Source organism: Cricetulus griseus, assembly GCF_003668045.3.
Source record: "Cricetulus griseus strain 17A/GY chromosome 1 unlocalized genomic scaffold, alternate assembly CriGri-PICRH-1.0 chr1_1, whole genome shotgun sequence".
Lineage (NCBI taxonomy): Eukaryota > Metazoa > Chordata > Mammalia > Rodentia > Cricetidae > Cricetulus > Cricetulus griseus.
This window is the reverse complement of record NW_023276807.1, coordinates 102,856,819-102,883,784: the sequence shown is the minus strand read 5'-3', so window position 1 is coordinate 102,883,784 and position 26,966 is coordinate 102,856,819. Positions and strand designations below refer to the sequence as shown.

Sequence of the window (26,966 nt, the reverse complement as noted above, 5' to 3'; positions counted from 1 at the left end):
CTATCTGCCTCTGTCTCCCAAGTCCTGGGAATAAAGGTCTGAACAACCACACCCAGCAAATGTTTCATTTCTTCTCTCTTTCTCCCTCCCTCCTTTTTTTTTTTTTTTTTTTTTTTTGAGACAGGATTTCTCTGTGTAGTTTGGAACTCACTCACTCTGTAGCCGAGGCTGGTTCTGCATTCAGAGATTCACCTGCCTCTGACTCCCAAGTGCTGAGACTAAAGGCACATGCCACCACTGACCCACTCTTTCTTTCATTTTAAAATTATGCTTAGATATTTATTGTATTTGTGTGCCATACTGCATGTGCAGAGGTCAGAGGACAACAATGAAGATAGTTCTCTCCTTGTATCATGTGGATCCCAGATATCAAACTAGGATCCTCAGGCTTGGTCAAAGTACCCTAATACATCAAGTCATCTGACTAGTTTAGATAGTATTTCTCTTTGATTTATTTCCAAGATATATTTATTTTTATTTTATATGTATGAGTGTTTGCCTACATGTATGTATGAATAGCACATATGTGTGTGGTAGGCATGGAAGCCAAAAGGGAATATTGGATCTAGTTCCAGGTAGTTGTGAGCCACTATGTAGATGCTAGGAACTGAATCCAGAGTCTCTACAGGAGAAGTAAGTTCTCTTAAGTACTGAACAATCTCTCTAGTCCCCAGATACTACTTATTACTGGTGACTTTAATACAGATTTGGAATTCTGAGCAAAAAAATTCTATGAAAGTAAAATTAAAATGAACACTATAGTAGAAAGGGCTTCAAGTCTCAGGCTATAAGGAACCTTGGTTCCTTACAATGGAAATGAGACATGACACTGATAGATCATATATTTTATTTAAAAACTAGAAGTATTTACATACTTTACTCATTTATATATTACTAACTTTTTAAAAACCAAAGAAATAAACCTTCAACATACTCAGTGCTAACAAATGCACCATTTTTATAAGTAACATGGCCCATACTGAATGCTTCACAACAGCTTGTTAAGAGAAAATGCACACCAAGGAGTGAGCCCAGTTTCCAGCAAAAGGAGCCCCCAATGAAACCCACTTCCTACTTCCCACTGTTGCTGGTACTTTTTATTCACTTTGGAGGAACAAGAGTGCAAATACCTGTTTTCCAACAATAACGGATGCATCTAAAAACTAAACAATGCTCAGGGGCTGGAGAGATGGCTCAGAGGTTAAGAGCATTGGCTGTTCCTCCAGGGGTCCTGAATTCAATTCCCAGCACCCACATGGTAGTTCATGAACATCTATAATGAAATCTGGTACCCTCTTCTGTCCTGTAGGTATGCATGCAGGCAGAACACTGTATACACAATAAATAAATAAAATCTAAAAAGAAAGTAATTTATTTAAAAAAAAACAACAAACTAAACAATGCTCAAGCAGTATACTAAGAAATAGAGGATTTTTGCAATAAAGGAATGTTCCTTAAATTTGGAAATTCTGTAGCATAACAAATAACTCAGAACACACCAGTGTACTTACCTCATCCCTATGTTTTTGACAGAAGACTAAAAATTGGGATGCGGAGTCTCCTTTCCTGCTCCGTGGAGCAGAAGCTGTGGACTTCTTCCTTCCAGGAGGAGAGCCTACTCCTCTCTTAGGTTCAGCCTCTGCAATCTTTGGAGGGGTACTCTTTTCTGTTCTAGGGTCACTCTCTTGGTTCTCAGCAGAACTAGACCTTTTGACTCTTCGCCTTCTCTTCATGGGAATATCCTCTTCTTTCATACACCCAGGGTCTGCAGCAACATCTTCACTGGCTCCTGACGAGTCCACCATTTCTCCCAAAGGTTCTTCAACAATGCCAGCCTCCTTAGCTACTTGAGGATTGAGGTGTAGCTGGTCCCCCACATAAAGGAAGGTAAATTTGGCTTTCCGCTCCTCTACTGACATGCTAGCAGCTTCCTCTGCTTGAACAATGCCCATTTCCCACTGGGCTCTCAATCTCCCTGAAATAGGTTTTAACAACTGGAAAAAAAAAACAAATCATCATGAATTTTATTACAAAATATAAAAGGTAACTCAATTAAAAGCACTTTTACAATATCAGATAAGGAAAACATAAAAAAACAACTAAAATTTTAGATAGAACTCAGCTGACAACTATTGTTCTTTAAACTAGAAATCAATACTAATAGCTTTATCCAATATAATTTTTATAAAGAAATAAAAATCAGAAAATAATTTATTTCTGTGAGTCATCAAATGAGTAAATGAAAAATAACGTACTTGGATAAAAGTAAATGAAAATTTTAGGCTGGGCATAGTGATTGACATTTTCCCCCCTCTTTTTTCTCCATGTAGCCTTGGCTGTCTTGGAACTTGCTTTGCAGACCAGGCTGATCTCAAACACACAGAGATGCTCCTGCCTCTGCCTCCCAAGTGCTGGGAATAAAGGCAAGCGCCACCACACCCTGCTGGTAACTGGCTTCTTTAATCCCAAGGCTAGAGACAGAAGCAGGTGGATCTCTATGAATCCAAAGTTAGGCTAATCTATATAGTTTCAGGCTGACCAAGGATACATAGTGAGACCCTTCCATAAATAAAAAACAAACAAATAAGGTAAATCACCTATATAAGAAACCACTTGAAGCAACTATAAGGTGAAAATAAACTTAGTAAGAATTAAAATTTTTGTTAACACATTAAAGGGACCTCTATCACCTTGATTTTCTCAGCTTTCGTGGGTGCCTGCTTGGCACTTTCTTGGCATAATTTTTCAAATTGTTCTTCTCCTTCAAAAGCAACAAGGCTCTTCTCAAATATCCAAGCTCTTTCTGGGGCATCACCAAAGAATTGTACATGATACTGACGTGCACTTTTTTTCTGACCTAATTTTAAAAATAAAAACCAGGAGCATTAGAACTTGGGATGAAATTGGGCAAATCTACTAATGCTTTAAAATTATTTTACTTGGTGGTGTTTGTGTTTATTAATTTTGCCATAAATTTTGCCTTTTTGTCCTCAATATACTCCATGCCCAAAAGGAAAATTCACTAATCAGAGATAACAGAGAAGGTACAAAAGCAGGCTGGGGGAGAAGCTGAAATAAGAACACTCCTTCATCTTCCCCTTACAATATATCCTTCTTCTTCCCCTTTCAGTATCTTCTTAAAGAGATTTTAGACAGGACAAGACATCAGCAAAAGGCAACTTCCAAAAACTCAAACAGCAACACTGAAAGGGCAAGACACTGAGCTGGACTCAATAACCCATCCATCCCTACACATTGATGACTGGTCAACCCAGTTCCAGGGGATCTGATGCCCTCTTCTAGCCACATGGGCATAGTGCTTAGAATAAGAGCACTCAAGCCTCAAAGAGCAGCTGAGACCACAGCAAACCCCCTCATATTCCTTGCTGTTACTCTCAGCTGCAGGAAGAAACATCTCTTCATGCAGTCAGAGGGATAAGCAAAGAGACTACTATCCCCCGAAATTTTAGATTTTGCTGAGGTTGAAGAAGGGTAAGTCGGTCAAAAGGGCAGATCTCAGTAACAAGAAGAAAAAAGATCCTTAGCTCTGATCCTAAAGGAAATAAAAGTAGACTTCCTGTATAGCTAAAGCACCCAGAAGAAAAACATCTTTACTGAATCTTTCAAAGATGCCTCCAATTGACAGGTAGTGGTGGGCACATGACTTTAATCCCAGCAGTTGGGAGGCAGAGACAAGCAGATTTCTGTTATTTTGAGGCCAACCTGGTCTACCAAGCAAGTCCTAGGACAGCCACAGCTGTTACACAGAGAAACCTTGGTGGTGGTGGTGGAGTGCTGATGGACAAACAAACAAAAGAAGATGCCTCTAATAAAGTGGCTCAAGGTGAGTTCAACTCTCTAAAGCAACCCTCTGCTTTGAGAGTACTGGAATTAAAGGAGTATGCCACCATGACTAGTTAATTTTTGTTATTTTATGTGTATAGGTATTTTGCCTGCACATATGTCTGGGTTCAATTATTAGCACCTATACAGCAGCTTACAACCATCTGTAATTCCAGCTCCAGGGGACCCAATGCCCTCTTCTGGCCTCCAACATGGATTGCACACACCTGGTGCATAAATATACATTCAGACAAACACTCATCCATATAAAACAAAAAGAAAAAAAAATTTTAAACCCTAAGGGCTGGAGAGGTGGCTCAGAAGTTAAGGGCACTGACTGCTCTTCCAGAGGTCCTGAATTCCCAGTAACCACATGGAAGCTCACAACTGTCTGTAAGGAGATCTGGTGCCCTCTTCTGGCATGCAAGTATACACACAGGCAGAATACTGTATACATAATACATGAATAAAATCTTTTAAAAAATAAAATCTTAAGGCCAGAGAGATGACTCAGTGGTTAAGATCACTTGCTGTTCTTACAGTGGACTCATGCCTAATCAGTCCCCAGAATCCATACGGTAACTGATGACTGTCCATAACTCCAGTTCCAGGGGATCTAATGCCTTTCCTGGCCTCCTTCAACACTACACACACACACACAATGCACATACATACACACAGGCAAATATTCATACATTTTTAAAAATGATCCACTCCAGGTGGTGATGGTGCACACCTTTAATCCCAGCACTCGGGAGATAAGAGGCAGGCAGATGTCTTGAGCTTTAGGCCAGCCTCATCTACAAAGTAAGTTCCAAGACATCGAGGGCTAAACAGAGAAACCCTGTCTCAAAAAAAAAAAAAAAAACAGACAAACGAACAAACAAAAATTACCTCTCAATTGGGTAGAGGAAGGCAGGAGTTAACTTTTCACCATGAATTTTTCATTATAAATGAATCAAAGACCTCAACATAAATTCAGGCACACTGAACCTCTTAGAACAGAAAGTGGGAAGTATTGGCACAGGAGACCACTTCCTGAATAAAACACCAGAAGCACAGACACTGGAATTGACAATTAATAAATGGGACCTCCTGAAACTGAGAAGCTACTGTAAGGCAAAGGACACAGTCAACAAGACAAAACAGCAGCCCACAGAATGGAAAAAAATCTTCACCAACCCCACATCTGACAAAGGGCTGATCTCCAAAATATACAATGAACTCAAGAAGCAAGTCATCAAAACACCAAATAATACAATTAAAAAGTGGGGTACAGAACTAAATATAGAGAATTCTCAATAAAGGAATCCAAAATGACTGAAAGACACTTAAGAAATTGCTCAACATCCTTAGCTATGAGGGAAATGCAAATCAAAACAACTCTGAGATATCACCTTACACCTGTCAGAATGGATAAAATCAAAAGCACCAACAGTTTATGCTGGAGAGGATGTGGAGAAAGAGGAAACACTTCTCCACTGCTGGTGGGAGTGCCAACTTGTACAGCCACTTTAGAAATCAATATGGTGGTTTTTCAGGAAAATGGGAATCAGTCTACCTCAAGATCCAGCAATTCGACTCTTAGGCATATACCCAAAGGATGTACATTCATACCACAAGGACATATGTTCAACTATTTTCACAGCAGCATTTGTAATAGTCAGAATCTGGAAGCAACCTAGATGCCCCTCAATTGAAGAATGGATAAATCTTGAAATTCACAGGCAAATCGATGGAACTAGAAGAAACCAGCCTGAGTGAGGTAACCCAGACACAGAAGGAAAAACATGGTATGTACTCACTTATAAGTGGATATTAGACATAGAGCAAAGGATAACCAGCCTTGAATCCACAACCCCAGAGAAGCTAGGAAACAAGGATGATCCTAAGAAAGACATACATGGACCACCAAGAAAAACCAGCCTGAGTGAGGTAACCCAGACACAGAAGGAAAAACATGGTATGTACTCACTTATAAGTGGATATTAGACATAGAGCAAAGGATAACCAGCCTTCAATCCACAACCCCAGAGAAGCTAGGAAACAAGGATGACCCTAAGAAAGACATACATGGACCACCAAGAAGGGGAAAGGGATAAGATCTCCTGAGTAAATTAGGAGCATGGGGAGGGGGGAGAACATGAGGGATCAGGAAAGTCAAGTTGTGGGAACAACAGAGAAGGAGAGCAAGGAAAGAGATACCTTAATAGAGGCAGCCATTATGGGCTTAACGAGAAATCTGGCACTAGGGAAATCTCCAGGGATCCACATGGATGACCCCAACTAAGAATCTAAACAATAGTGGAGAGGCTACCTTAAATGCTCTTCCCCTACAATGAGATTGATGACTACCTTAAATGCCATTTTACAGCCTTTATCCAGTAGCTGATGGAAGCAGAAGCAGAGATTCACAGGTAAGCACTGAGCCGAACTCCTAGAATCCAGTTTGTAGAGAGGGAGGAGTGATGAGCAAAGGGGTCAAGACCACGCTGGGGAAACCCACAGAAACAGCTGACCTGAGCAAGTGGGAGCTCACAGACCCCAGTCTGACAGCTGGTGAACCAGCATAAAACCAAACCAGGCTCCCTGAAAGTGGGTGTCAGTTTGGGGGCCTGGGCAGTCTATGGGGCCTCTGACAATGGAACCAGTATTTATCCCTAGTGCACAAATGGGCTTTGGGAGCCCATTCCTATGCAGGAATACTCTCTTAGCCTAGATCCTGCCCCAAATGATGTGACAGACATTGATGATCCCATGGGAGGCCTCACCCTCACTGAGAAGTGGATGGGGGTTGGTGAAAGGAATGGGAGGACAGTAGGGAGAAGGAACTGGGATTGGTATGTAAAATAAGATTGTTAAAAGGTGGCAAACACCTTTAATCCCAGTACTCAGGATGCAGATTCAGGTGTATGTCTGCAAGTTTGAAGTCAGTCTGGTCTTTTGAGAGAAGCCCAGGACAGCCAGGGTTAAACAGAGAAAACGTGTCTCAAAAAATTAAGAGTTAATAATCTTGATATATTGGCTGACTTGGACCAAAGTTTGTAAAATGATGTTATTTTTTTAAAAAGATTTATTTACATATTTTATGTGTAAGGCTGCTTTGTCTGTGTGTATGCACACCAGAAGAGGGCATCAGCTCCCTTGAGAGTACAGTTAACACTGTATAGAGGTTGTTTTGTTTTTTCAAGACAGGGTTTCTCTGTATAGCTCTGGCTATTGTGGAATAGAAATTTGTTTAACTATGTAAAGATGTGTTGTATTTGTGTAGAAGAATAATTATTTACTATGTAAAGATGTATTTGTTTATGCTGCATTTATTTAACTTTGTAAAGATGTGTTGCTGTTTTACTTTACCTGCCTAAGGCACCTGATTGGTTTAATAAAAAGCTGAATGGCCAAGAGTCAGACAAAGGAGGGACAGGAGGGACTGGTGGGAAGAGAGAAGAGCAGAGTCAGCAAGAGGCCAGCCAGCCACAGAGGAAACAGGAAAGCAGGATAGGCAGTACATAGATAAGGCAAACAACCATTGGGGCAGCACACTGATTAATAGAAATGGATTAATTTTAAAAAAAAAAAAAGCTAGCTAGAAACAAGCCTAAACAAGAAATAAAAAAGGGGAAGACAGATATGACATGGTTAAAAGGGTAGTTTATTGAATCTACTCTGAAAAGAAAGGGAGGACATAAATATAAGATTAAAAGGTATGTTATCGAATTTACTTTTAAAAAGCAACTACTAGTTTTAAATTATTTTACATTGGATTGGACTTTCGTATATTGTATACAAATTTTATATACTGATAAAAGTTGAGATTTTGTTATAAATTACCGGACATACATTTCTAATCTTGTTCAAGGTACTGTACCTATACAGTTCATTTAACAATGTAATGCAAAATGTAATGCATTTACTTTCTTTGTAGCAACAGTAAGCCATTGGGCAAGAAAGTGCCCCTGCCTCAACTGCTGACAATATGCTGTCCAAAAAAGAGAGTGACTGCCAAACCTTGCCAAGAAAAGGCAGGATTTGGTGACTGGAGAGATGGCTCAGTGATTAAGACCACAAGCTGCTCTTCCAGAGGACCAGGGTTCAATTCCTAGCACCCACATGGCAGTTCACAACTGTCTGTGACTCCAGTTCCAGGGGATCTGACTCCCTCACACAGACAAAATGTGCAAACAAACAAACAAAAAGATGAAGAAAAAAAAAAGAAAGAAAAGGCAGGATTTCTTTAAAAAATCCTGTCTCATAGAAAAGTCTGTCTAATATTTTAGGCCTGTAGGCCAAATAGGGATGGCCCAATGTAAAAGAACCCTGGGTGACTGTCCAGGCAGCCAGCTGTTTCTGTCATTTCTTAACATTTTTTGGACATCGCTTGCATGCATTTTCTGCTTACTCAGCTAATATTATTTCCTTCTTTGGTATCTGAGGGAGTTGGAAGACTAGAAGATAGTTTTCCTTGTTTATCAGACTCAAAAAAGAAACTCACCAAAGAGGTGTAAAATGTAAAAGGTTGAGAGACCTAAAAAATAATTTTGTTTGGTAATAAAAGTTAGGATAGAAAGTGAATTAGATACAACACTTTTGGACTCACCAAAATAGGATAGATACGGAGAATTTTCTCTGAATTTGTCAAATGCAAATGGACTAGACATTGTTAATGTACTTATTGCCATATATGTTGTATATAGTTATTGGACTTACAATATAGCTTTTCTTATAACTTTTTTTGTTTTAGACAAAAAGGGGAACTGTTGTGATATTTTGTTTATGATCTAACAAATAAAGCTTGCCTGAAGATCAGAGTGCAAAGCTAGCTACACTAGTTAGCCATAGAGGCCAGGCAGTGGTGGCACACACCTTTAATCCCCGCAGCCATACTAGTTAGCCATAGAGGACAGGCTATGGTGCTAGTGCACACACCTTTAATCCCAGAACTGGACAGAGGCTGACAGATCTCTGTGAATTCAAGGCCATCCTGGGCTACACAAAATAAATCCAGTCTAAAAGAGAAACAGAGCTCACACAAAGGTCATTCCAGCACTTGGAGTGACATGCCTTTAATCACAGCACTGAGGAGGCGGAGAAAGGAGTGATATGGCTTGGCAGAGAGAGGAATATCAGGCAGGAGGAGACAAGAGAGAGAGAAAGATACAGTGAGAGGACTAGTGCAGTCCAGGCATTCTGAGGACAGGATCTCCCCTTTGGTCTGAGCATTGTTAGAGGTAAGAACTCTCTAGTAGCTGGCTGCTTTGCTTCTCTGATCTTCAGCATTAACCCCAATATCTGACTCTGAGTTTTTGTTAAGAATTAGAATTAATGCTATAACTGACCCATACCATACTTAGGAGATCCTGTCCCCTTAAACATCACAGAGTCTAATTGTATACTGTGCTCCTTTCTTCCCTCATCAATGCTCATCAAGACACTCCATGTTGTGACACCTAGCCCTCTGAGGCAGAGAGAGGTTTGTCCAGAAATTCTCCAGATTCTGTGGAGCCTAACAAGTTGACAGTATCCATTTATGCACTCACAGTCAATCCTACAAAACACAAGACTACTTCAGAACTAAATCTGAGAAAGAAGAAAAGCCTTAAATGTAAACAAGGCCAGCTATGTACAGGAACAAGAATAAAGAATAGAGAAAGTCACATGTCCAAAAGACCACAGAGCTCCAAAGGACAAAGAATAGGCATCAGCATGCTTGAGGTTACTATTTAGATATGGGTGGGGCATGAAAGACTCAAACTAGGTAAAGGAGAAGCTGATGGCAACTACAAGTAGAAAATGATAGATAGTGGAGAAAATTATTAATTTTTAAACATTTATTCTTGTGTGTTTATGCACATGAATGTGCACGTCACAATGTGCACTTTTTCCCCCCATCCACCATGTGAGAACTAGTCATCAAACTCAGATCGTCAGGATTGGCAGCAAGTTCCTTTACTCACTGAGCTATCTTGCCATCCCTTGGTAAGAAATTTTAACACTGTTCTGTATAAATAGACTAAAAATTCCAGACACTACAGTGTACAAATGATGCAGAAGTTAGGAGATTTACAGTTTTGAACAGCTGAAAAAGAACATAGCAGCTCCTCATACAACCCCCACATATGACTGCACCAAGGATATAGATGACACAAGGAGGGTTCATCTTCCCTCAAAGGTATACATACACATTTCCAGTCTAGACAACTTGAGGTGTATACCAGAGTTCCCAGAGCACCTTGGGAAGAATTCCCCTCATTCTGGAAAAAAATTAGAATTATCAAAGTCCTCCAAGGAGACAAAGACAAAACTAAACTACAGGTTCCTTTTATACAACCATACAGACTATAACTGTTTCTCATCACCACAGAAAAACCCTATACTCTTACAACAGAAGCCAAGTCAGGATACAGAATGGCACCCAGGTTCTCCTTACCTTGAGTACATCCCTTCCACTCCAAACTTGCCAAGAGCAATCGTCCTGTCATTCCCTGCAACTGCCTGCCCACAGCCAGCCAACAAACCTGTGTGGCACCATTCCTGTCAAACCTCAATACTATGGCCAAAGACCAGGAGGCATATGCTTTGGTATAACCCTGAAGGGCCACACAAGATTGGGTGGCCAGCAGCAGTTCTAGGCCAGAATATCAATCTTGTACAGCCACAGCTGTGGCTGCCCCTATTTCTGAGAGACACACAGGTCAAGAGGATAAACTTGTCCAGCCAAACTCTATACCTAACACACCTCACCTTCTTTAAATCAAATTCAAAACTACTCTAAGAACTTTCCAAAGCCAGGAGAACAGTGACACAAAGCCCAGCACTAGAGGCTGAAACAGAAGGGTCATGACTACAAGGTCAGTCTGATCTACACAGACCAAGTCTAAAATACAAAAGCCAAATCCCTTGCTACTTTTACTCTCAAACCACATTCTGTGGGTTGTTCTTATTCAATTAACAACTTATGGGTAAATTATTTTTAAGTATCTGCTTTGTATCAATAACACATTTTAAATATATTCTTTAACTGTTTCGAGAGGAAATTTACATATTCAAGTTTTCTATGTCAAAGATTACCATTTCTAGCTTTCCCCCTTCCCAAGTCTAATGAAATAAATGGAGATTTTCATAATTCAAACTTAATATATTATAAAATATCAATCTACAAATAAGCAATCACTATACAATTGAGTAGTAATTTTTGTCATAAAACTTGGGAGCTAATACAAAGGTAAAGACTGTTTCCCCAGCTAGAGAGAGTGATGGCTTAGTAGTTTAGAGCACTTGTTGTTGCAGAGGACCCAGGTTCAGTTCTTAGCACCTATTTGGTAGCTTACAACCATCCTTAATTCCAGTTTCGGGAGAGCCAATACCTCCTGACTTCTATGGGCATCAGCTATACATGTGGTTCATGTACACACATGAAGGCAAAACACTCAAACATAAAAAATAAATCTAAATTTTTTTTCTTAAAGAGTTGTTTCCCTGTTAGTATGGTTCAATCAGATGAAGCTTCTATTTAGGTAATGAATGTGTCACATCTGAACCAATCACCCATCATGGACAAAGAAGCAAAAGTAGCTAGTAAGGCCACTTAGCAAAGCATGAGAAACATGCAAATTAAAGTTTTGGTACAGAAGAGAAATATGGGGGAAAAGTCAGTATTTAGTACCTTTAAGCTTGGTATGATTGTGAAGGAGTGGATCAGCAGAAACCATGCAAGGCCACCAAGGGTAACCTGACACTTTGGACCACACCAAATCACCCACACTGTATTTCAACGAGAGGTCTTTGCCAGTATTTGGACAGGACTCCTCCTTAACTGGGATCTGAAAAGTGAACAAAAGACAAATATTAACATTCAGTAATTATCTTTAAATTCAGCCTTCTATCTATAAAGAACAAGTGCTAATCAGAAGTTTAAAATCAGAAGTTAATTCAAGGTTCAAAACATGCATGCTGGAGAGATGGCTCAGCGGTTAAGAACACTAACTGGTCTTCCAGAGCCCCTGAGTTCAATTCCCAGCAACCACTTGATGGCTCACAAAACAGGTACGAAGAGGACTGGGGGTATAATTCATTGGAAGAGCCACTTGACTTCATACTTAAGGCCCTGAATTCAGTCTTCAGAGAATGTTCCCCTAATGTATTTCAGATTTCATCTTCTCACAACTGCTTTTTCTCATTCTCACCTAAAGCATATCACAAAGCCATACATATATCGGGTTCTCAATATTACAAAGTTAGTACTTTATTCACAGAACCCTCAAAACATATTGCCCTCTACTCTGACCACATACATATCTAATAGTTGGTCTTTGAGAATATGTGCCTCGATCAACAAATCGACCTCCTGTATTGAAGCAGGGACCCAAGCCCCACTATGAGTGTAAAGATAAGTACTTTGTACCTATGTGAGACCATGTATTCTGAGTTCTCAAAGCTCTCTAAGCTTAGTTTTTCCATCTCTGAAACATGGGTAAACTGAACATCTTCTTAGGGCAATGCTTCCCCCAAGATACTCTAGGTCCTGCCCCTGTTGTAGAATTCCTTTCACATTTCATTGGCTGTTAGAGATTTGTAAGGATGGTACTGAAGGCTACCAGAGATTTGTATTATACTTTCAAGAGATATTAGCACTCAAATGATTGCACAGCATCTCGGTATTACCTCACTGTGTAAGTAGAGGATAATTTTAACCAAATCAAGTGGCAGAACTAGGAAGAAATGTTTGGTCGGTGACAACATGCACAGGCCTCTTCAAAGACCTGAGAAAGCATAAAGTTCACCACATCTATAGGCGTTTCCAATAACCTCTGGGCTGGGCATGGTGGTACATACCCTTAATCCCAAATCCCAGCATTTAGGACGAAGAGACAGTCAGATATCTATGAGTTTCAGCTAAGGGCTACATAGTGAGACCATGTCCTCCTCCCCTCCAAAAAAAAAAAAAAAGAAAAATGAAGATTTAACTTTGAAATTACATTAGCAAGAATAGAACAGCTCTTCAAAACCACTGTTTTTAGACCCTCAAAGTACTTTGTGGTTTTAAGGATTTCAAGGAAATTTCAGCTGTTCTTTATTTGTAATTCTGAACTACAATTTTAAACTAAGTATTTCAACTTTCATGATGTCCACAATTCTTATGAGTCTCAATTTACCTGCTCTGAATTTTCCCAGTGTATCACTGCTGCAACTGAAGGTCAACAAATACCTAGTACCCTCCAGGCCACCAACCTGCTTGGTGTCCTATTTTTTTGTATGAAGGTCAGAGTCACTTATCTGTCTTACATGAGCTATATTCACTCAAGCATCAGGACCACCCTGCAGGTCATTTTTATGACACTGGTGAAACAAACCGTCTAACAGAATAAGAACCACACGTTCTTCCACTTGAAGTCAGGGCTTTTCCTCTTCAGCCTTTGATGGATTAACTAGCACATGCCCACTTTTATACAAAGCACTGGGCTCTGCAGTAAAAACCAAGAATAAGGTGTGCGACATAGTTCAGTTGTCAGGGAGGCAGCCAACTACTAAACCACTTGGCTGAAGAGACCACTAAGTAGACAGTGGCATATGCAGAAAACATGACACTAGCACCTCTGCATAGCACAGCTCTGCTCCATCATTCACTGTATGGCACATATTTAAGTCTAATGTATCTCCACTGACCAGTTTATCTAAGAATACCTGGAGATGGAACCCATAAAAATAATAAACCTAACAAAGTCATAAAAAGTGACAGACTTGGATTCAGAAATAATTGTTCTTGTCTTTTTTAGAGAGGCTCTTAATATGTAACCCTGGCTGGTCTTGAACTCAAGAGATCTACCTATCTCTGTCTACTGAGTGCTACAATTAAAGGTTTGGACTACCACACCTGGCTTTTTTTTTTTTTTTAAGCTATTTTAATCCTGAATGGTTAACCCAAGTAGGCCTTTCAAGTGGCACAACTAGTGGCCATGGTATCTAAAGATGGTAATGTTCAGGTATTTGGAAGCCCAACAACCAACCAGTAGCCAAGCCTCAATCAGTATCACCTGCCCAGGACCAAGGCAAAAAGACAGAAACTGCCAGCACCAGGATGGCTCCCCATCCCTTCCACCTGCTATCATACTTTTTAAGGTATCACACATGGGTTTCATGCTCATCATTCATCATCACATAACAGAATCCTTCACAAATACCTTTTTATCTGCAGGACTTGAGATCTTGGACACTAAAGCTGCTTCCACAAGGCCCTGCTCCAGTAAAGAGTCATATTTTATGCTCCTCTTCCTGTTCCTCCTAGTCTTATTATCCGATTTTTGTCCATTTTCTTCTGACTGAGACACATCAGCAGCACTGTCACCACATATTGAAGATTCAAAGAGAGGTTTCCCATTCATGTATGTTTTTGTGATTTTCAGTTTAATTTCTGGAGAGCCATTTTTAATAGGGGTAGTATTGGGTGGTGTACCAATTCCTTTCACTTCCTGAGACTCAAAACACAATTTAGCATCATGAGCAGCACCAGGTTCTCCATTAAACACACGGGAAGTAAGATCTTTCAACTTCTCTGCTGGAAGAAAGGGGAGTGCATCATGGCCATTAAATTTCTGCATGACCCCCTCCTGTAGGCTGTTAGAGAGTTGAGCTTTGCTGAGGAATACAGAACATTCATGATTCACTTCACAGTTCTGAGTCTTCCCATTTGCATTGCCAAGGATTTCTGGTGCCTGCTTCATCTTCATGCACTTTACAACTTTCTGGACAGAAAGAGGGCTTTTTCTGATGCTAAATTCCATCCAGCCTAGATGCTTTGGTTCTTAGAACACTACAGCATTTAAAAAGAAAAAAAAAAGGTAGTAAAAGGAAGGGAAAAAAGCAACATATTACATTTAAATCTAGGATAAATGTGCCAGTATCTCTATAGCTTTGTTGGAGTTGGGTTTTATTCTGTTTTGTCTTTTGAAGCAATTTATGATGTTTTATATAATAATTTAGGCTGTAAAAGGCAATTTTAACATGACAAAATAATACAACTGAAAAGAGAAATTATTTGTAAAAGGGAAAATACAATAATAGTCAGGAGAGTAAAGTCCAGGTATACCACCACAAACTAATATGGCAATATGAACAACTTGAGAATTTAACTTGTAGGCTGGAGAGTTGGCTCAGCAGTTTAAGAGAGCTTAACAGCTCTTGCAGAGGACCCGGTTTCAGTTCCCAGCAACTACATGGTGGCTCACAACCACCTTCCACTCCAGTTCCAAGGATCTTACCCCCATTCTGGCCTTTGCAGGAACAAGGCACACTTGGGGTATACAAATACACGAGCAAAATAGCCATACACATTTAACTCACACAAGTGTAAGAAATTAAAATAAAATTAAAAATTACAGTAGTGAAGTAGACATAAAAAGACTATAGGTTACTATACCAGAGTATGATTATAATCTGAACTACATTGGAGGTTAGGGTAGAAGACCACTTGTTCAGGACCTTTCTGTGCTACAGAATAATTTTAAAACCTGCCTAGAGAACTTAGTGATACTCTGTCTCAAAATAAAAAGCATAGAGCTAGGGATGTGCTCAGTTGTAGGGTGACTGTCTAGTATGCACCAAGCCCTAGGTCCAATCTCAAGTATTGAGAATGGTAAAAGGGAGAGAGGAGAGAGTGGAAAATCTATATCAAAGAAATACTGTATCAAAATAAATAAATAAATAGAAATGTCAATAGATGGCTTTCTTTTAAAGATGTATTATTTTATGTGCCCCAGTGTTTTGCCTGCATATATGTCTGTGCACCACAGGAGCACTTAGTTCACTGTACCCATGGTGGTCAGATGAGGGCATTGAAGCCCAAGGAATTAGAATTGGAATTAAGGATGATTGTGAGCCACTATATGGGTGTTGGAATCAGAACCTAGGTACACTGCAAAAGGAGCAAGTGCTCTTAACCACTGAGCAATCTCTCCAACCCCTTAATAGACTACCTTAATGGCACACTGGAAGTTGTGGAGGTATATGCCTTTAATCCCAGCACTCAGGAGGCAGAGGCAGGCAGATCTCTGTGAGTTCGAGACCAGCCTGGTCTACAAGAGCTAGGTCCAAGATAGCCTCCAAAACCACAGGGAAACCCTGCCTCGTAAAACCAAAAAAACAAAACAAAAAGAATCAAAACACTGAAAATAGACTAAAAGTATTCAAACTCTAAAAATGGGGAAAAAGCGCTGGGTGGTAGTGGTACACACCTTTAATCCCAGTACTTGGGAGGCAGAACAGGCAGATCTGAGTTCGGGTCCAGCGTGATATACAAAGCAAATTCCAGGACAGCCAGGACTAGACAGAGAAACCCTATCTCAAAAAACAAACAAAAAAACAAAAAATTAGGAGGGGGGAGAATACAATTTCATCATGCTGTAGAACAAAATAAAGTCTATTCCCACCCTGAAAGTAAAGAAAGGATGAGGCAGGAAAAAAATGTGGGGAGGGTCCCCAATTTAATGAGATAAATTAAGAGTCTGCTTTAACAAATCCCAAGCATGATGAAAATACAAGGAATGCATACCAAAGCAGATAATTCAAACTATGAAAAACAGAGAAAGAAAAAAAATCTAAAAATAAATAAGTGGCATTTATCAAACAGACTCAATTGTAAGTCAAGGCCATACTGGGCTACAAAGAGCATATTTTTAAAAAAATAATAGTAAGAGCTTATGCTGGAGAGATGGTTCCAGTAGGTATATTTACTGGGAGCTGCAGAGGTAGCTCAACTGTTAAGAGTGCTTGCTATTCTTCCAGAGGACCCAGGTTCAAATCCCAGCATCCACACACTGGTTCATAATCGCCTATAACTCCAGTTCCTGGGGATCCAACACCCTCTCTTCTGACCACTGTGGACACCAGGCACATATGTGGTGGACAAACATATATGCAGGCAAAACAAGCATACACATTAAATACAACAAATAAACTTCCCCCCTCCCCCCAAAAAATTAAAATGTGGGTGTATTATTTTTCCACAGGACCCAAGCTCAGTTCCTAGCACGTACATTCCTAGCAGCTCACAAAAAAATCTGTAACTCCAGCTCAAGAAATCTGATCTGCAATGATCTGATGTCTCTAGCTTCCAGGAGAACCTGCATTCACATGCATATACCCACACATAGACATACACAGTTAAAAATAAAATAAATCGGGGACTGGAGAGATGGCTCAGAGGTTAAGAGAACCGGCTGCTCTTCCAGAGGTCCTGAGTTCAATTTCCAGCAACCACATGGTGGCTCACAATCATCCGATATGAGATCTGGTGCCCAGAATGTTGTATACATAATAAATAAATAAAATCTTTAAAAAAATAAAAATAAAATAAATCTCTAGAAAACAATAATGAATAAATAGATAAATCATGGGCTGGGTGATATAGCTCAGTAGTGGAGTGTTTGTGTAGCATGTATATGGCTCTATCTAGATTCAATCTACAGCAACAAAAACTTTAAATAGCCATTTAAATACAAAACAGTTGTTGTGAGATTTCTTTTTGTACACTGTGAAGATATCTTTGCCAAGGCACCTTCTGATTGGTTTAATAAAGAGTTGAATGGCCAATAGCTAGGCAGGAGAGAATAGGTTAGACTTCCAGGCAGAGAAAGGAACTTTGGATGAATCTAGGTGCATGAGAGATACCAAGACGATACTGAAAAGGTCGGACAGACAGTATAGAGGAGAGGTAACTGAGCCACTTGACAGAACATAGATTAACAGAAATAGGTTAATTTAAGTTGTAAGAGCTAATTGGGGAAAAGGCTAAGCTAAGGTCAAGCTTTCATAATTAATAATAATCCAATAATCATCATCATCATCATCATCATCATCATCATCATCATCATCATCCATGCTGTTATTTGTGAGCTGGCGGCCCAAAGAAAAGTACAGAGGACCCAAGATTCTATTCTTAGCACCCATATGAAGACTCACAACCCTCTGTTACTGCAATCCCAGAGGATCCAGTATCCTCTACTTGGCTTCTTGGTCACCAGGAATGTACATGCTACACAGACAGACATTCGGACAAAACACTCATACCCATAAATTTTTTTTCATTTTACTTTTTTTGTGTGTTGGTGTTCTGCCTACATGTGTATCCGTGTGAGGGTGTAGGATCTCCTAAAACTGGAGTTACAAACAGTTGTGAGAAGCCATGTAAATTCTGAAAATTAAACCTGGGTCCTTTGGAAGAGAAGTCAGTGCTCTTAACCACTCTACTATCTTTCCAGGCCCCCATAAAAAATTATTTTAATTTTAAAAAGGAAGGCCAGATGGCAGTGTATATGTATTGTAAGAAAATTTGTCAATTTGACATATAGAAAAATATCCTCCAAGAATAATGACCAAACACACTGAGGAAATACAAACTAAAAAATTGTCACCAGCGGCATACAAAAAATGATAGGAAGAGGGTAGATATTTACTGCTGGAGAAATAGGTCAGTCAGTAAAGGCACCTGCAAGATTGGGAAGCTGAATTCAATCCCCAAAATTCAAGTAAAGGTGGAATGAGAGAACTAATTTCACAAAGTTGTCCTCTGATCTTGACACAGGCTACAGACATCTTTAAATACAGAAAGAGGTACCATAAACCAATTTTTTTTTTTTTAAGTTCAAGATGAGAGCCAGGCATAGTGGTACAAGCATTTAATCCTGAAGCTGGCACTTTGGAGGTGGAGGCAGGCAGATTTTTGTAACTTCGATGTCAGCCTGGTCTACACGGTGAGTTCCAGCTAGGGCTAAAGAATGAGATTCTAACTGAAATAATTCATTAAAAAATAAAACAACATAATTATGTTTATTCCCAATGTTGTTGTTGTTGAGACAGGATCTTCCTCTATAACCCTGGCCTGAAACTAAACTACATAGGCCAAGCTGACTTTGAGCTTACAGAATCCCACCTGGATTTTTAAAATTTGTTTTGTTTCATTTTTTGCATTGCTGGGATTGAAGCCAAGACCTCATACATACTAGGTAAATAATGTTCTTCCACTGAACTACATCTCCAAGCCCATATGTACACATTTAAATGGTCAAAACAGTAAATTTTTATTATATATATATATATTACCCCACACATACATCCCATTGGAAGTAGACAAAGACTGCTTTCAAGGAGCTTACATCCTAAAGAGAGTTCTACAAAGCTAGGGAAAAATGAGAGAAAAGAAATTTTCAAAGGGATAACTAATAAAGGAAACCTGGCATTCAGATTAAGAGCTTCCTATGCTCAGAGAAAGATAAATAAAACGGGCCACCAGACCAATGTTGGAACTACAGAATTTGAAAGAAAAAATCTTTATCAATAAGAATCCAAAAGAGTAAGTTAGAATGGAATTACTAAGTTAGGATGGCTCATTGGGAGAGCGCTTACCTAGCATTCCCAGATCCTATATTCCACAGATCTCTAAGACCTAAGATTTCTTTAAAATCTCTAAGATTTTTTTAAAAATAAGAATTGCTGGAAACTGTGAGATTCAACAGATAAAAGTGATTAACAACAATGAAACAAACCTATCTACCTGAATTCAATCCTTGGAACCCACAAAAAGTTGGGAGACTCCAAGAAAACTGTCCTCTGATCAACATGTGGAAAAAAAAAAAAAAAAAAAAAAAAAAACTTCTTTATGCCCAGCTAAATTGTCATGCAAACATGAAGCTGAATACACCAAATGTGCAGATGAAGGGAGCCTTACATATAGCCCTTTCACAAAGAAATGCTAAGAAGTACTTTACCAAGATTATAGACACAGAAGGAAAGAGCAGTCTACAAAAGTGAGGAAAGTTGTTAATTCTAAAACAGTTTTTATATTTGAAGATTTACTTTATTTTTTATTAGGGGGGGTCCCTGTGCAAATATGAATGCAGGTGCCTGCAGAGTCCAGAAAAGGGTATTGAATCCCCCGAAGCTGGAGTTACAGGAGTGTATAAGCCATCCAATGGGGATGCTGGGAGCGGGAAGTGCTCTTAATTGAGCCCCATCTCCAACTCCACAATATAACATCCAAAGTTCCATAGGTTCCAGTGTTCAATTCCAAGTACCCACATGATGGCTCATAACCATCTGAAACTCCATTTCCAGGGGATCCAGAAGCCTTTTCTGGGTTCAGAAGGCAACAGAAACACATGCAAAAAAACAAAACAAAACAAAAAAAAAAAACACTCATATACTTAAAAATCTGAAAAAAGTTTTAATAAATGAGAGGTGGAGCTAAAGAGATGGCGCAGTGGTTACATTACTTGTTACTCTTGCAGAGGACCAAGCTGATTCTCAGTATCCATATGTAAGCTCCCAACTATCTAACTCCAGTTCACAGGGATCTGACATCTTCTTTCAGCTTCTGTAAACATACACTGTCTTTTTTGTTTGTTTCTGAGACAGAGTCTCTCTTATTTAGTCCTGTCTTGGAATTCAGTATGTAGAGTAGCCTGGCTCAAATTAAGGATCAGGGATCACCCTGTCTCTTCTTACCAAGTGCAGGGATTAAAGGTGTGCACCATACCCTGTCTTAAAACTCAGGGTGGGGGGGATCACAGAGACAGATGGCTCAAGGCTCTTGGCTACTTGCAGAGAATGAGTTCAGATCCCAACACTCACTATCAGCCAACTCGCAACTTACCAAATAAGCTAACACCTCTGCCCTCCAGGACAGACAACACACATACACATAATTTATAGTAATAAAAGAGAAAAATTTAAACAAGTAATGAAGTACTGATTTATGCTAACAGATAAGCCCAGAAAATGAGTAAAAAGGACACAGAAGACCTCTTACTCAAAGACTCCCTACTGACTGCACTGCATTCATGAACTCATAGCAGCTGTGGTCAAGGCCTGAACAAGACTGGGCCCTCCCACATTTCATCATGAATAGTGGAGAAGCTCATGAGGCTCCACCACTCCCGAGGGATTACTGCAAGTTAATGGTTATTGGAAAATCTTCAATTTTATAGCTATAGGTAAACTGCCTGTACTCCAGTTAGTAACTTCCTATCCAAGTGCATGCTTGTAGCCATACTTACATACAGTGTGTCACACAAGCATACATACGAAATGAAATTTTGAAAGGAACTTGGGAAAAAAGATTTCAGCAGGAAAGAGAAGAGGTTGAGAAAGTATAACAGATAAAAGTTATTATGTTTAAAATTGTCAAAGAATAAAAAAGCCACTATGTTGTATAATTTCATCTATAGGAAATTCCCAAAACAGATAAATGCAAAGAGACAGAAAACAAAGTTGTTTTCAAGAGCTGAAAGGAGGTTAGAAAGGGAAGTCGACAGTTCAAAGTTTTATATTAAGATAATTTAAAGCCAGGCAATGGTGACATACACCTTTAATCCCAGCACTTGGGAAGCTTGGCCTACAGAGTGAGTTCCAGGATAGGCAGGGCTAACATAGAGAAACCTGTTTCAAAAACACAAAAAATGGAGGGAGGGAGGGAGGGAAAAGTAAATGTATGAGTTAAGACTTTGTCCTTATTCTACATTTCTACCTCTGGATGAGTCCCAGAGGCTCCTTTGACTGAGCACAATACAACAATGCCAGACTGGGGTGATAGCTCAATGAGTAAAGTGCTTGCAAGTATAAAAACCTGAATTCAACTGGGTGGTGGTGGTGGTGGTGGTGCACGCCTTTACTCCCAGCACTCAAGAGGCAGAGGCAGGTGGATCTTCTGAGTTTGAGGCCAACCTGGTCTACAGAGTAAGTTCCAGAACAGACAGAGCTACATAGAGAAATCCTGTTCAAAGACAAGGAAGGAAGAGAAGGAAGGAAGGAGGGAAAGAGAGAGAAGAAGGGAGGGAGGGGAAGATGAAGGGAGGGAAAGGGAGGGAGAAGGAGGGAGGGACGGAAGTACATGAGTTCAGACCCCCAGAATTTAGGGAAATCTAAATGCAGCAGCACACATTTGTAATCCTAGCATTTCTACATCAAGATGGATACCAGAAATAAAAGAATTTCCAGAAGCTTGTGAGACACCTAGACTGGTGTATACAGAAGCAAACTACAAGAGACTACCTCAATTTAGGTAGAAGGTGAGGATCAAAACCTGAGACTGTCCTCTGATTTCCACATGCTTGCTCTGGCATATACAAACCTTACACACCCATTACAACAACTAAAGAAAAAGAGGCCATAAACTTGAAAGGGGTATGTGTATAGGGGAGGATTCTGTTGAGGAAAAAAGGAAAGGAGGAATGATGTAATTATAATCACAAAATACTTTAATTATTTAAAAAAATAATAATAATAGGGTCTGGGAGATACAGTTCAGTGATAACTTGTCTAGCATGTACAAGGCCCAGTTTCTAAAACCTGCACTAATCATAACAGTCCAAGACCACAGCAGGGCTCTGGAATGTTCTCCAGTGGACACCAGGCCTCTGATTCTTCGCTCAGTTAATTCACTAAGTCATCGAGATCCCTGAAAGATCAAGAACATAATGGTAATGGAGAAACAAACTTGGGTTTAAATTTGCAAGGCAGATACTGAACAAATAAAAAGCACTAATATTTGTATCAAATGAAGTGGGCATGGTAGCTCACTCCTATGATCCCAGCACTTAGGAGGCAGAGGCAGGCTGATCTCTGTGAGTTCAAAGCCACCCTGATTTACATACTGAGTTCTAGGACAGTGGAGACTAGATAGTGAGACCCTGACTCAGAAAAAAAAAAAAAAAAAAAGAAAGGAAGGAAGGAAGGAGGGAAGGAAGGAAGGAAGACACGTGTGGTATCCTATACCATAATCTCCTTTTTCAAGAGGAAGAAGGGTGGAGACAAGAGGATCTCAGATTCAAAGCTAATTTAAGAGTACATGATATTGTCTCACAAAAAGCAAAAGGACCACAGAAGGAAAAAAGAGGGGAAGGGCTAATTTCCCTACATGCACCTTTCTCAATAGCCTAATTCTATGAGTTTTTACTCTTGGTAATATTTCTTCTGCTGCTGAAATACATTTCTCTCTCCCATTTGAGAGTAAGTTGCCAGGAATCAGATAGGGTTTTCACTCTCATGACAGTTCATGCTTATTTCAAGCTACCAAGTGAATGAATCTGAACAGAAAAGCAAAAAGGAACCGACAGGGACCCTCTGGTCAGACACCAGATAGTACAATATCCAAGTCACATTCAGACAAAATCCTCAAGTTTTGGGTTGGCCACATTCTTCTTTGCCACCATGCAAATTTCTTTTGTGATCTAGACAGAGGATGTGTTACTGTTTCTCCTTCAGTCCACATATACTGTACACCTCCACCTGTAACTCAGTTCTAGTGATACAAATATGAACACAAGGTAAGTGCCCCACCTTCATAGCGTTTTCACATAAGCTAGGAAGGCAAGGAGAAACAAATGAGGTCATTACTGCAATGGGGGAGAGGGGGAGGAGGAATCCAGAGAGCAAAGGAATAAATAACCGACAATTGTGCAGTCATGTTGGTAAGAGGAATTGAACCTGGGTCCTCTTAAGCACTGAGCCATCTCTTCAACCACATAATTTTTTTTTTTTTTTTCGAGACAGGGTTTCTTTGTGTAGACCAGGCTGGCCTTAAACTCAAGAGATTTGCCTGCCTCTGATTTCTGAGTGCTGAGATTAAAGGAGTGAGCCACCACTGCTGACTTAGACACATAATTTTTAAAGGTTTTTTTTTTGAGTGTTTGCTTCATGAATGTACACAAAATACATATATGCCAGATGAAAGCAGAAGCCAAGAAAATCAGATCTCCTAGAACTAGAGTTACAGAGAGTTGTGAGCCACTACATGGGTGGTGGAAACCCAAACCAGGTCCTCCCCAAGAGCATGCATGCAGGCAAAAACACTTATACACATAAAATTAAACAAAAAAAATCTTGAGCCATGTCACATGTCTTTAGTCCCAGTATTTGGGATGCAGAAGCAGGCAGATTTCAGTGAGTTCAAGTCCAGCCTGGTCTACACAGTGAATCCCAGGATAGCCATAGCTATATAGCAAGACCCTGTCTCAAGGAAACCAAAAGATAAAAATTTGCCTATTTAAGTTCCATTTTTCCATATTATAGTCATAACACTAACCAATCATCATCACTACTTCTTACCAGGTCTAACATTGCAATCACTTAACTAGCTTATCAATTAACAAACTATAGGAAGGGCTTGCTAGACCACAGATGCTGGGCCCCACTCAAGAGCCCATGTCTCAGAGAGTCCTAGGATGGAACTGAGGAATTTGAATTTCTAACAAGTTCTTGGGCAGATTGCTACTGCCTGATTGGAGACAAGACTTTGAAAACCATAGGTATAGGTTATGGTACAGCAGCAGACCCAAAACCATTTGTTATGTGGCTCATGCTGAAAGATTCTTTCTGTTTCATGGTACATACCCATTTATTTCCAATAAGAAACAGGAAAATGGAAAATGATAAAACATACGTATCCTTTTTAAAAGTTTTACTCAAACAAGGTGAGATAATTTAGTTGGTAAAGTGCTTGCTTTGTAAGCATGACAACCTAAGATCAGATACCCAACATTTACTTAAAAAGATGGGTGTGATGGTGTGTGCCAGTAATCCTAACACTGAGGAGGGGAGCTAGGAGGACCCTTGTGGTTCACTGGCCAACCAGTCTAGCCAAAACAATAAGAAACACTCAAAAAATAAGGTAAAGGCCAGGTATAGGGGGGCAGGTCTTGAGAAGCAGAGGTAGGCAGATCTCTCCAAGTTGGAGGGCAGTCTGGTCTACACAGGATAACCCAGACTACAAAGAGACCCTCTCTCAAAACAGAGGCAGCGTGTCTACAGAGATGCTTCATAGTTAAGAACATTTTGCTCCTGCAGAGGATTGGTTCCCAGTACCCACATGGTGGCTCACAACTCCACTGGTGAGGGATTAATTCCAGTTCCAAGAGATTCAATGCTTTCTTTTGGCCTCCATCGACACTGCATGTGTATGGTGCACAAACAAGTAAGCAAGCACTTCACACAGAGAAAAGATGAATATAAAAAATGTTTTCAATTAATGTAAAGAATGATCAAGAAAGACAACCAGGAGCCGGAGAGATGGCTCAGAGGTTAAGAGCACTGGCTGCTCTTCCAGAGGACCAGGGTCCAACTCCCAGCACCCACAAGGCAGCTCACAACTGTCTGTGGCTCAGTTCCAATGCACGTAAAATAAATAAAGATAAATTTTAAAAGAGAGAGAGAGAGAGCTAAGGTCAACCTGTTATCCACATACACACACACACTCACGTGAATTCGAGAGACTGCAATTTGCCTGATGTGATCAAAGAAATGTTTCAAAAAGCAAAAACAAAAAAGCCTTTCACTTAAAATTGATATGTCATTGGCAAGGTAAAAATGTGTCCCACTAAATCTGATGACCTGAGTTTAATCCCCAGAACTCACATGGTAAGAGGAAGAAAACTCACTCCTAAGTTACTCTGGCTTCCACACAGGGAACCACATGCATTCAAATAAATATAATATAAACATATGTAAATGTACTTCTTTTCTTTTTTTAGTTTATTATTATATGTATGGGTGTTTTGCATGCATGTTTGTATACTGTACCCATGCAGTATCCATGGAGGCCAGAAGAGGACATCAGAAGAGGACTCAGGGAATGGAGTTACAGACAGCTGTAACCTTATGGGTGCTGGGAATTGAACCTGGGTCCTCTGGAAGAGCAGCCAGGGCTCTTAACCATGAATCTCTCTCTCCAGCCCCCAATATGCCACTTTTCACTAATCAGAGCAAATAACACAGCAACATCAAATTTCAAAGGGATGAGTTGTTCAAACATTATCAGCACACAAAGCAGAGAAAAATGAAAAGGGTCTAACCTAAACAGACATGGTTACTGTAGGCTGGTTATTTATAAATACTCATTTTATGGTGGTATACAGCATGGTGACATGTGTCTTTAATCCCAGAACTTGGAAGGCAGAAGCAGGAGGATGTCTATAAGTTCAAAGCCAGCCTGGTCTACATAGTAAAGTTAAGTTCCAAGATAGCCAGGGCTACATAAGGAGATCCTGTCTCAAAAAAAAAAAAAAAAAAAAAAAAAAAAAACCAAACAAAACATTCCTCCCATCATCTCCATCCAGAGCCCTCTAACTAGGCTTCCCAAGGCAGGAGTGAAGGTGTATGTCCTTTATCCCAGAATTGCGTGGCAGAGGCAGGCAGATCTCTGCATTCAATCCCAGCCTGGTCTACAGAGTGAGTTCCAGGACAGCCAAGGCTACACAGAGAAACCATATCTTGAAAATCCTAAATAAATAAATAACATTTTAAAGGACAAAAATAGAAATTAAAAAAAAATTGCTTTCCAACCCGGCAACAGTAGCGGGGCACACCTTTAATTCCCAGCACTGGACAGGCAGATGTATCTCTGAGTTTGAGGCCAGATGGTCTACAGAGTGAGCTCCAGGACAGCCAAGGCTACACAGAACACTGTCTTGGAAAAATAAAACAAAACAAAAACAAAAAAACCCTCAGGGTATCAATGCCCTCTTTTGACAGTCTTGGCATCAGGCACACAATTGGTGTATCTATATACATGCAAACAAAACACTCAGACTTATATAAAATACTAAAGTAAATCAACCCCACCCCACCCCCCCACCGCCCAAAAGCACCGTGGGAGAAGCACTGAGACAGGGGCAGGTGAATCCCTGAGTTCCAGGCCAGCCTGGTATACAAGAGTTCCAGGATAGCCAGAACTACACAGAGAAACTGTTTCAAAAAGAAAAACAAACAAAAAATATTTGCAACTCAAAAGCTGTGGAAAAGGACCAGAATCAGTACGGTAGGAATGCTGAAAAGTTGTACATTGATCCCCACATGCACACAGACACACAAAATGAGTTTTTATAAGCTGCACAGAACAAAATTCCACAAAAAAACGACACTAAAAAAGGAAGCAATACAACCCCCCCCCCCAGTTTTTTTGAGGTAAGACCTCTCAGCGTAACAGCCTTGGCTGTCACAGTACTTGAATTTGTATACCAGGCTGGCCTTAAACTCAGAGATCCTTCCTTCTGCCTCTGCCTCCTGAGTGCTGGGACTAAAAGCATGTGTCACCACAAATCCTTAGGAAAGGGGGGAAGGGGATGCCTTTAATCCCAGCA

At 40.0% G+C, this 26,966-nt stretch overlaps 1 protein-coding gene across 5 annotated transcripts in view; it reads right to left on the bottom strand.

Moving 5' to 3' along the window:
- The window catches only part of Nsd2 (nuclear receptor binding SET domain protein 2), a 77,886-nt gene that overhangs the window by 43,915 nt on the left and 7,005 nt on the right, over positions 1–26,966 (bottom strand). For 4 of the 5 annotated variants that reach the window (XM_027387188.2, XM_027387193.2, XM_027387191.2 and 1 more), the window contains 4 exons: positions 14,022–14,650; positions 11,507–11,663; positions 2,691–2,857; positions 1,512–1,994 (listed from right to left, as the gene is read on the bottom strand). In XM_027387188.2, the coding sequence (XP_027242989.1) occupies positions 1,512–1,994; positions 2,691–2,857; positions 11,507–11,663; positions 14,022–14,621 (1,407 nt within the window). In that variant the 5' untranslated portion in view covers positions 14,622–14,650. Of the gene's footprint in view, positions 1–1,511; positions 1,995–2,690; positions 2,858–11,506; positions 11,664–14,021; positions 14,651–16,070; positions 16,132–26,966 lie in introns of those variants that run through there. The other variant, XM_027387190.2, reaches the window with a different exon arrangement.